The 12,241-nt window shown below is 33.2% G+C and overlaps 1 protein-coding gene across 1 annotated transcript in view; it reads right to left on the minus strand.

The window, feature by feature from the left end:
- The window catches only part of ITGA4 (integrin subunit alpha 4), a 90,659-nt gene that overhangs the window by 59,840 nt on the left and 18,578 nt on the right, over nucleotides 1-12,241 (minus strand). The window contains 7 exon segments of the mRNA XM_033111967.1: nucleotides 1,069-1,206; nucleotides 1,298-1,360; nucleotides 2,070-2,155; nucleotides 3,482-3,611; nucleotides 4,969-5,036; nucleotides 6,777-6,906; nucleotides 7,006-7,112. Of these exon segments, the coding sequence (XP_032967858.1) occupies nucleotides 1,069-1,206; nucleotides 1,298-1,360; nucleotides 2,070-2,155; nucleotides 3,482-3,611; nucleotides 4,969-5,036; nucleotides 6,777-6,906; nucleotides 7,006-7,112 (722 nt within the window).

Raw genomic sequence — 12,241 nt, forward strand, 5'->3', positions numbered from 1 at the left:
TAATGCCTGATATCGCTATTAATGAAGTATGATCATTTTGTAGATGATGCTTTCACTATTAAATTTAAATGGTCTAGAAAATGCCAATGCATGAGTAACTTTCCTGCTCTATATTTGGAACTTTGAGAATCTCTCAGCTTTATGAGACAGAGTATTTTCTCTTAAATTTTAAAGAGTTTACTCTGATGCTCTCTATAGAATTAAAGGCTCTGAAACCATTGATTAAATAAGATTACAAATACCTTTTTGAAACAGATTTCACTTTGTTAAATCTTGACTGAAAATTCTGTGCCTTAAGAAAGGAACTAATTTTGTCACAAACACATTCTTGCTCTTAAATCAAGAAGACCCCATTAAGACCCTACGAATTCTTTGTTTTGATTTAATGTCAAGAAGATGACTGGAAGACAAGGCCATAAGAAGTCTTTAAATTGATTTGTCAAATGTTGAGTTTCTACTCCCAACTATCCTCCATAATGTAAAACTCAGCCATAAGCAGTAATTACATATTACTACAACTACTATACATACTTTGGAATAAACTACATCAATTTTATATTCTTATCAAGAAATCTATTAATGGTGCAAATTAACATTTAATCGAACACGTCTTATTTCCAATTGTCAAAGCAAGGAATTGAAAAAATTTCATATCTTCTACTCCTAGTAATATTTTATAACGATTAAATTATATAAGGACATTCACTGCAGAACCAATAAGAAATCCACATTTTGAGACATGTAAGAATCATTCTTTCAAATAAGATTTGTGTCATAATAAAGCTGGAAGAAACTTCAACTGCTGGAGTAAAAACATACAACCTGAGAACAGAGAAACTCGAGAACAACTGATCTCATACTTCTGGAATATCAAAATGGGACAGCTAGCTGCCCATTTATCATTATGTTCCATTTCATTTTCAGAGCATCAGTACAATACCAGAATTTTCACTGTCATCAATAAAAGAAGCCTAAGAATCTATAGTCTCAGAACTCTGGAATAAGAAGAGCTTCAGTTTCTATCATAATCCTGTAAGTGGCTCCCAGTTAGGCAGCCATGGGACTTACCGAGCCAGAGTTGATGTACACAAACACTCTCCCTTCCTCCCTGATGATGCTCTGCATCGGAGCTCCCACGAGTAGGTCTGAGAAGCCATCTGCGTTGAGGTCCACAGCACAGACAGAAGCTCCAAAGTAAGAGCCAAGCTGCCCCAAAGCAAACCAGATTCAGTCATTGAGAAAAAAGCAGGGTTATTCACAAAAGCCCTCAGTGATACCAAAAGTAGAGGAATATTACCTTTTTACCTTTCATTTCATATAAAATATTTAGTTGTTTTGCATCAATGCTGAATATGTATGCCTGCAATTGGGAAAATAATTAGATAATGTTAGACCGCTACCACATTTAAAAAAATTTTCATTTGATCAAAACATCAATTTTCATAACTTGTAATTATTCAAATATATTTTAAAAATGCTTTGCAGAGTGATAACAAAGGTTTAGGAAATCATGTTCATATTAACATGATTTCCTTGCAAAACTATATTCTCAGGAACTAACTTATTGATCCCCGAGAGAACACAGAAAGCATTGTTTGCCTCACTTTTCAATGTAGAGCTCAGAAAAATTTAGTAACATTTACATGACAATGTAACAAAACCTAGAGCCAGAAATAGCATCTTTCTCTTTCTAATCATACCATAAAACATGTAGCTCTCTAAATTTCCCTTCAGCTGTAAACTTATTAACCAATAAGTACATTCCCTGGACATCTTGAGATAATTCTTTCCAAAAACAATTTACTCATAAGAAGGAAAAGTTTCATTTGATTTACATAATTTCCCTTAAAAGCTTTTCTGCTAAATTTTATCTAAAATTTTATCAATCTTTTCACCAATTCCACTAAATGTAGCACCCTGTTCATCATTGCTAGCTTTCATTCCTAGAATTTTTGCAGTTCCTCCTTTAATGTCTTATCTCTCATGCAATCTGTTCAAACCTTTGTAAATATACAAATAAATATACTACTAATAAATAAATGTAATAAATATACAAATGTATATCTTACTTTACCAATCTGTTCATGTTGAGGGGCTCCTCCAACTACTTCGGTAGTATGCCTACTCCAGAAATGACCAGCTCCAACTGAGTATCCTTCAAGGAAATGGAGACAAGTATGAGAAACATCATTTGCAATGGGTATAAATCCACGCATAGAATTAAGTGAGACTGAATTCCAAAGGACTACATTAGAGTCTTAAGAATATTTAGCATAGCAATACACAAAATTGGTCATTCATTATATGCTTTAATCAATTATTAATATGTGTATTATGAAACTAGTCACATGGATTATATTTCTAAGTCCTAGAAATTGAAGACAGCAACACGTTTACATTTGGTTTGTTAGTCTCTGTGTAATATCAGGACATGATAGCTTCTAGGATTACAACAGACATTTTTTAGAGTACATGAAATACGACATTTGAAATCTTAAGTACAAAAACTTCCTAAATTTCCCCTTTTTTTGCTGTGAAATCTTCCTATTGTGATACTATTTTATGATGACAGAAAAGGGAAAAATATTTTTACTTTATTATGTGATAAAAGGAATAATACCAAGTTACACTTTTATAGCACTTAAAGATTTCCTTCAACCATAAACAAGTAAATACTGAAATGTATATGAATTTCCTGTTTGAAAGGAATTCCTTCTGTTTGAACAGGGAAAAATAATACTGTTTTTTCTTATTGTAATTATTATGTGAATATAGGCTGCTCATATTTGAAGCACATACGGTTTAAGCAAATCTGTACTTTCTAAGAGACTACAGGAAAAGCATTCCCTTTACTATAATGGGAATTAATGCCAGAAAAATTTTGTGTTTCTGTAGAAATACAAACTATAAATTGTCTTACTGCTAACTTATTAAATAAGAGTAAGAATAAGAAGATAAAAATAGTCAAGTTCTGGGAAATATTCTAAGAACTTATGAGGAAAGGTCAATGAGCTGTTTTTAGACCCATGAGCTTCATAATGTTACCCATTGTCTAGAATGCTGTCGAGAGTCACATTGATTTTAAGTTCGCCCTTTCAGAAACTATACTTACTTACTCATATATATTTAAATGAGCTAATTCACGTAGAGTGCTTGCAGAAGTTCTGAGGATAAGGTAAGCACTCAGTAGATGCTACCTTTATAATAATCAATTGACTACATAAAGATACAAGCTTACAAGTGTTTTACTGCCAAGTGTAAACTAAACCAGGAGTTCTAGTCTAACAGTTACATATTGATGAGTGGAGTTACATATGTAAAACAGTAAGTTAACTAAAGTCTCATAGATTATATTTTAGAAACAAACTGTCTCTTTGATTGCCACTAGCTATTTTGATCTTTTGAAAATACAATTTCCCTTATTTGTAATTACTAGTTTCTGTCAGAAACATTATAATTTGAGTGTCAATTTTTTTAGTACCTAAGTAACTTCCAAATTCCACTCGATTGTCGTCGTCTAAAAAAGCCTTGTATTTATTTCTAGTTATATTGTAGACAAAAAGAGACCCTTTCCAATAATCTGATCCTGGGGCTCCCATCACAATTAAATCCTGTAAGAAAAAGAAAAGTTTATCATAATTTAAAAGTTTAATCTCACCACCTAAAACCTCTTCCAGATATACAGTTTAAGTAAATAATGAATTTTTATAATAAATTTCTGAAATCTGAGCATTTTATAAATTTAAAAACACATCAGGAAAAAAAAAAGCCTGAGAAGCTAGATAATGGGATTTTCACCTAAAAGTAGAATTTCAGAGAAACTGGAACTTTCACTTCACAGTTACCGGTGGACTTAGAAATCAAAGGTAGAATCATTGAACACTAGAGTAAGCTTTCGAGAGAAAAGCAATGTGGTTTCTATTAAAGTCAATCATATCTGGGTAATTCATTACTACTCATTACAGAGATAATAATATGTTGCCAAAGAGTGAAAGTGGACTAAATTTATTTCCATTTGCTAAGAGCCATTAACTAGTTTCCTTAACAATGTTAGCTTAGAAAAAAATAAGTCCAATAGAATTTGGGGACTATTTGATGGTAAATACAAATTTAGGAAGAGAAACAGAGGGAAGGTTGGAATGAGCAGATATTTCTCTGGTAAAATATGATAACTTTTAGCAATTAAATCTATTAAACATATTTCTAAATTTCCTACACAATCCTGAACTTAAAAACAAAAGTCAATTTAAATTTTGAACTTAAAAAAAAAAAAAAAAGTCAATTTAAATATAAAGAAAGCTGAAAGCATTTTTTTTTTTTTTTTTTACACAGTAGGTAATATTTATAGAAATGGTTAACCCATGGCTTGATACAGGCTGTCTACGTAGATTCAGAAAACATTTATAAATTTATCATGGATTTTTCAGAGAAACTGGGAGATTTGGGAGTTGAGTGCAACCATGATATCTCACTGGAAGTCAAAGTTACAATGACTAGAGTGGTAGAAAGAGAATAATGGAGTTTGGGAATATATCTGATTTAAGAAGATATTAAATTCTTAAATCTCTCAATTTTCATAATTCTAATAAAAAGAGTGGATTCATATGCTTCCTTGCCCCTTTAGCTCATAACTAAAAAGAACATACTTGGATATTTTCAATACCGAAATTAACAAAGCAAATAACTATAGTTACTTCTAATTTACATTAAATTCTTAATGAAAGTAATATTCTTTAGTACAGACTTTTATTTAGACTTATGTGGCATAGCCATATAAATATTAATATTTTCTCAAAATATATATGAAATATTGAGTGGTGAAAATTAAGTTGTAGTGCTGTACTCTCAAATTTAAGAGACATAGTCAGCTGTTACACAATTTTTACTGTAAAGTATAATATCAGTGTCTTTAGAAGAATTAAAGTTCTATATGTAAACATTTATTTCAGCTATCTTTTGGACTATTACCTTTGTGTAAAAACTAGATATTCCAGCTTGACATGATGCAAAATTTTCTCCAAATTTCTTCACATAATCTAAAATCAAGTAGAGAAACAATTCAAAATTTCATTTAAAAATAAAGACAAAATCTGCATAATTTTTTTATCTTATATTTACAAATATATAGCTTTTAAGGTCTATATGTCCCATTACCTTATTTTTAAAAGAATAGCAACTCTGATAAAATTGAAAACCACAAATCTCTTCCATATTAACCTTCAAAAAATCCCTATGAATTAGCAATAAAGATATCTACTCTTGCCTCTTTTTCCTGGGGAAAATATTCAGCACACACTCAAAAAATTGTCAAGTGAGTATCTAAGACAGAAGTAGGATTTGTAGCTTCTAGTCCAGGTTTCCTTTAAAAATAGACTTCCTACATTTTTCCCAGCTGAAAATAACAGACGGAGTCAAAATCTGCATGGACACTGAGGATCTCTTATTACAAAGCCACATGAATGGATGCTTTGGGACTTACTATGATGACAAAGCTTTGCTTCTCCTGAAGAATTGACATAAGTAAAGTTCTATAAAAATAAGAATTAGGACCCCATTTTGCTATGGCTTTGCTAACTAGAAAAGTTAAATGAATTGCTAAGTCATTTATAATTAATATTCCCTGTCATGATTTTTCACTGCTTTTTATATCTTCCCTGACCTTTTTCTTTTTTTTTCATTTTTATAAATTTCCCTATAATTATAGATGTCTTAGGTTTATGTCATCTTCAATCGTTCGTAGAATGTGGCTAGGTATATCTGAGCAAAAAATAAAACCTGAAGATGTTTAAAATGTAAACCATAAACCATTAGGAAAAAGAATATAATAAACATACAGAAACCTGAGTTTTACCGTAATTAAGAATTTAAAATTCACTTTTTACCATCTTGGCATCCAAAGGTAAATCAGTAACATATATGATAAAAGCTTCTCCATGACATCAAATGCCAGAGAGAAAAGACACCCGTATTAGCAGAATCAGTAACTGAATTTACATAAATGGTCAAAATTTTGTTAGATAACAGAAATTTTCTTGCGATATTAGGGTAATCATTTTGGTTAGAAAAATTAGAAACTGAAGTGCATATATATTTCATTCTGAGTTTTCTAAAGACTCATGTTTAGAATTGTACTTCTTTGTAGATGTCATGTTTAATGCTCTGCTGACATTCACCCCAACTTTGTTCACCTCAGATATTTATGTCCTACCTCTGCATGTGTCAAATGCTACCTGTGGCCTAGAATTTTTGTGGGAAAAACTTTCAAACTTAAAGTACCAATTCCTTGTTGTTTCAAGGAAAATATGTGAATTTGAAAAAAAAACAAGGACATAGTGGAAAATATTTGCTTATATTATACTTGAGTCTTTCTCAGGATTCTTTGAAAAGCTAAAGGTAGAGCAAGAAACCTAAACAGCTTTCTTCTTTCTGATTCGACTTTCAATCTAATTTCATAATTTTAAGTGCACTATATTTGTTGAGCATTAGACTCACTTACACTGAATTGAAAATATATTAATGCAAAAGTGGGTAATTGTCAACTAGTTTATAGATTTAAATTAAACTGTAGAATTTCTATTCCTACAATCACAAAGTACATTTAATAACGAATAGTACTGCAATTGTGTAAAAAAGGATTATTTGAGTAATTAAAAAGAACACAACTATTTTAAAGATCTCCCCCCTCTGCACATCCAAAATTGAAAATAATTTGCAAAAAATTTAAAAGGTATTCGTTTGTTTCTCTTGATCCAGCTAATATCAAAATCATGCCTTACCTTGATAACATGGAGCTATTCTTTTACTCAGTTCTGTTCGTAAATCAGGGGGTATTCCATAACAAACACCCATGGGGAGTTTATTTTCATTCTTTATATAAAATATATTTTTCCATATATGCCCACAAGTCTGAATAAAACAAAAAAATAGTAGACCAAATGATGTACAAGTCATACCCAGAATAACTGATTTCATGATGTGATCAGTGGACCAATTCCAAAAACCTACCAGGATGGATCCATTTTCTCCTGGCTGTCTAGAAAGCGTGACCCCCAACCACTGATTGTCTCTGTCTTCCAAACAAGTCTTTCCACAAGGTTCTCCACCAGGGCTACCTACAACATTTGAAATTAATGTTATCATCAGTTATCTTGAAAATCATGCTATTCTAAAACAGCAGAGAAAATAAACACATCATGCTTCTCCCCAATGTTTTTTTTCTTCAACCATATGTGGAGTGCCTTCATCCCCTGTTTCTCTAACATCTTGTATTCATTGCACAATGTAGGGGTAACTGTGAGTTACTCTGTGCCAACACAACTGTTCTCTCACAAGGTGAATTTTATTTGTAGAAAAGACTGGTAACATCGTGAAGAGATGGCCTCAATATAGTAGATAGCTAACCAACATGACGAGGATGGGAGAAATCCAGTATAAGCCAACACAGGCTGTGCCAATACAACAGCAGTACGTGATGCTTGGCAAAGAATTTGCACCTTTGTTTTCACCATTTATCTAGCATCATAGGCAACGTTACCAGAGCCCTTTTTAAGACATTTCTTGTATTGTGACATTAAGAATAAGAGACAACAATGTGGTCCTCAGCATTTAAACTACTGTTTATTGAAGCTGAAAGGTGATATTGAGCTGGAAGGAGCATGTGGAAAGTGACCATGTATTCTAATAATGCCTATGGTTTACATTTATGGATTGTGACTATTCTCCACAAAGAATAAAAGACTTGAAAAACTAGATTATTTCAGTAGTAAATACACTTCAGTAAGCACTTTGGCAAATCCATGAATGTCCAGGTAGTCAAACATAAATAAAATATTATTCATGCACAATACAGTACTTCTAAACTGTACGAGAAAAAGTGACCTTCCCAGTGAGAATTTTTTCTTTTGTTAGAGTGACTTCTTTGCTTTATAGCCGGGATGCTGTATTAAAGTGATTTCAATTAAGTCATTTGGGGAGAGAATAAGAGACAGTATCTTAAGAATCCTTTTGCTGTTTTTATTTTCACCCACTTCAATTGCCACATGACAGTTCTATTCCACGTGAGTTTAATTCCAAAAGCAGGTAAACACATTCACATCAATTTGATTGGATAACTATGTCAAACTTGGATTTCTTTACTGAATATTGAACACTGGTCACTGGTACCAAGTTGTCATACATTTTTAGGTACCATTCTCTAAATCATTAGATATTTTGTCTCCTATAACTTTGAACTCTATATAAAGCTTCCTGGGAAAACTCAGAATACTTACATAGACAAGGCTAATATTTTGAAATAGAAATTATTTTCAGAAAATCTCCTGGGTAGGAGAGATTTTGTTTTAAGGAGTATAGGAAGATGTTTGTGTATATACTTGTTTGTTCTCCAAAATGTTGTTCAGGATAAACAACAAAACACCTCAACACAGCTGAATGGAGGAAAGCTTCCTAGCGCCTTCTCTGGAGATTCTGATTCAGTTGCTCCAAGTAGACCCTGACTATCCCAGGTGATTCACATGGTCTGGAACATTGTTACAATAGAATGTAGATAATGTTTATCTGGCCAGGTTTCTTATAGGAAAGGGAAGATGACTAGGATGGAAGAATGCTGGGGTTGATTAGCAATGTCTACTTAGAATGGAAGGGGAATCTTGCTGCAGTCCAAACCTTGATAAAAGATGGTCTCAATGGAAACATGAGATCTCTATGTTAAAACTAATAAAGAGAAAAAGGAAGGAGAGACGGAGAGGGAAAAACAATTGTATTGTGTTGTGTTGGGTAGTGAAGTTCTAACATAAAGTTATTATTTGGCTGTATGATGTCAACCTAATTGAAGGAAAGTGAAAGGGTGACAAGTTTTAATTTTCATTGTGATGTAATTTTCAGTTTTGTCTTTTAACTAAAAATGCCGGTTACATTTTTTTCTAATGTCCAAAATAGATGATAAATGGTAGATTCTGTTTATCTGAAGTTGAAGTTCCTATTATTTACCACTTCAATGAAATATCTTCTGTGAAAATACAAAAGTTTTCTAAATTTATAGTCTCTCAGACAACTCAGCAGGAGGAAAATTAAGGATAGGAGAGGAAGGTCACAAATAACACATATCGCTATTAAAATGTGGTATATTTAATGGACACTTTCATCAAAATTATACCCAATATTTAGAAACAAATTTACTGTTCTAGAGATGCCATCCAAAAAGTTAAAGTAAATGTATAATAGTTTAGAACCATGCAATACTATGTGAATTGCTGGATAAAAATGGCCAAAAAGTTTTTATGTGCAAAAACAGTGAATTGTTATTGTCTGTTTCTTGGCTGAGTTCTCATATTTTTAATTTTTTAAATGAAGACTTGAGAAACTCTTGTGTGATTAAACTATTCTCTGGAGTCATAGAGGATTCTACATTGTATCCATTTTAGCTCCACCAGGTGATACCACGATGTCACCACTGCACACATCAAAAGCAAATGACTCACTTTCCCCCTTTGTCAATGTCGCTTCCCTCAAACATCTCTCTCCATGTCGGAATATCTCTCAGAACTCTGGGACTCACCACCGACACTCCTGCCCCACTCAGATCCCTCTTCTCAGGCCTTTGGCCAGAATTACACCACCAGGTTTCCTGCTTCTTCAGCTTGCAGATGGCAGATCATAAGACTACTCAGCCTCCCTAACCGAGGGAGCCAATTCCTATAATAAATCTCCTCTTAAATAGATACACAGATCTACCTAACCTACTGGTTCTATTTTCTCTGCTGAACCTTGACTAATACAAGTACAGGAATTTATCCACTATTATTCTGTCTACTTCCAAGGCTTGGTAAATGATGACCTAATTCATCCTGATCAGTTACTGCAGCTTGTTCATCATCAGCCCACACACAACACATAGCCCAGAAACGTGCTGAAAATGGAAGGCCAATAAATGAAAAACAATTCAAAGCTTCCACTGTGGTTTGACCAAGTATCTCTATTTGTGTTTTGTATCAGAATTTGAAATGTGAGTCCAAAAGGATGAATGCACAGGCAAAAAAGGAAATTCATAAAAACGGCAAAGTCATGAAACAACTATTCTTCCACATAAAAAATCAGAATCAATTCTAATAAGTGAACAAACGCACAGACTCACTTTTACACAGGTTTCTCCTTTTCACCTCCTCACACAGCTTCTGCCAGCAACGATAATACTGAGGTACTTTTAGCACTGGTTACAAGACAGGATCGGTTCAAAGAACAGCCTATCAGTCCCCACTACCATTTTAAGTCTTTCTTAATTTCCAGGAACTTTTTTACCGTTTTCTTCTGTAGCGCCTGCAGAACCTTGGCAGAGAGGTCAGATCTACATATCATCAGCTTATGCTCAGGGCCTCCTCCAGAGCTTTCCCTCAACCTCGCTCACTCCTCAGTCCACTCCTTTATCATGTGGTTCTCAGCCTTGACAGGCATTAGGGTCGTCTGGGGGCAGTTCTGAACAAATACTGACACCTGGATCCCACTCCCAGAGGTGCAGGTTTGATTCATCTGGCTTGAGATCAGAAGTTTTTGAAAAGCTCCCCAGGTAGTTGTAGGGTGCAGTTGGGCTTGTTGAGCAACTGCTCTACAATGTAAATGGCTATGTCTTTTCCTGTATCATATTTTATTGGAAAATAAACTACTTCCTTTTAAAAATAATAATAATGATAATACTTTTTTGTCCTCTCTGGTTTCAGCTAGATGTTGAAATAGGATATCAAATGCTAAGCAAATTTCCTTCATGTGAAAATATAGTATTGCTATTTTGGTCTGAAATGATGACTATTAAAACGGTCATGGGAAAGCTAATTTTCATGAATTTCCCTGACAGAACATCATAAATAAACTCAGATTATCTTTATATTTTACCCAAATGTCATGCGGAAATGATTTATAATCTGGTTTTCAACTCAGCTCATACATTACTAATCTAAACTCTTAGTAAATCAAATTAGCTTCATAATTGAAAAAGTACTTTACATGGTTTAACATAAAAGAGGTCAGCAGAAATTAACATGTGATAATTTTGCATGCTTTTGTACAACTAGAATGACTAATTCTTAGTGCAGTTGAATGCATTTTCCCAGTAGACATTAAAAACACAAAGCCATATAAAAACCATACCTGTCATTCAAAAAATTAAGCCCATATTTCTCTCTCTCTCTTTTATTTAACTATTTTGTTGTTTTTGTTTTTCATTTGGGAAAGAAAATATAAAGATGTGTGCTTACCTCTTCAGTTTTGTATTTCCATCTACTAATTTTGTATTAGTACACAAACGCGTATGGATATGTAATTGTGAGTAGGCAATAATTTCAATAGGGAAATATAAAGGATGTTGTACAAAACCAATTAGATATATGTTTTACCACCTCTTTTTTTTTGTGTGTGACACCATTTTTAGTGTCATTGTTCTAAAAGCCAAAGCATGAAAGACTATGGAAGACCAGATATTCAATCTTGAATGTCACCTTTGTGAGGGCAGATTGTGACATTCCCACAGCACAAAACAGGGCCTTCTATGCAGAACACAGGAAGGAAATATGTATTTGCTGAAGAAGGGAATTCTAAAATACATTATACCACAAAAATCCTTTACTAGATTTACTAATCCTTTCCTGTAAAAATTTCACCAAACTCTCAGAAATCTAAGCTTTGGAGAGGTCTTCTTCCTTCATTACTCTTCTTCCCTACCTCTCTTCTAAAATATTATCCCCTTAAATTTTAAGATAGTAACAGATGGTCTGAAGGGAAACAGCGTTTATAGGTCTTTACAAAGTGTTATATGTGAGTAGGACTATTTAAGACTCAGAATCAGCTGGGGTCCTCAGGAGGTGCTTATCTCAGAGCCTTCCAGCAAGGATTATGAGTAAATGAGATATGTGTGAAGTGCTTGGGCCAGAGCCTAGCAGAGAAAGCATGCAAGTGTTAGTTGATGGTGACATTATTATTATTTTAAAGATTAAGCTAAACATATGATTAAGCTGTACACATGTCATGGCATACATCCTCCTCCATAAAATATCTGTGGCACTTTGCTGTTATCACTGAGGCCTTATACACGTTAATTCAATTCTCACAGTAGCAGCAGAAGACGATCTTATCAATCCCATTTTACAGATGTGAAAATTGAGTCTTAAAGAAGTAAAGAAACTTGACTGAATCCATGAGGCTAGTGAATGGAAAAGATTACAATCAAAAACTTATCAGAAACAGAAAATCTGTG

This window comes from Rhinolophus ferrumequinum, chromosome 8 (assembly GCF_004115265.2).
Source record: "Rhinolophus ferrumequinum isolate MPI-CBG mRhiFer1 chromosome 8, mRhiFer1_v1.p, whole genome shotgun sequence".
Taxonomy (NCBI): domain Eukaryota; kingdom Metazoa; phylum Chordata; class Mammalia; order Chiroptera; family Rhinolophidae; genus Rhinolophus; species Rhinolophus ferrumequinum.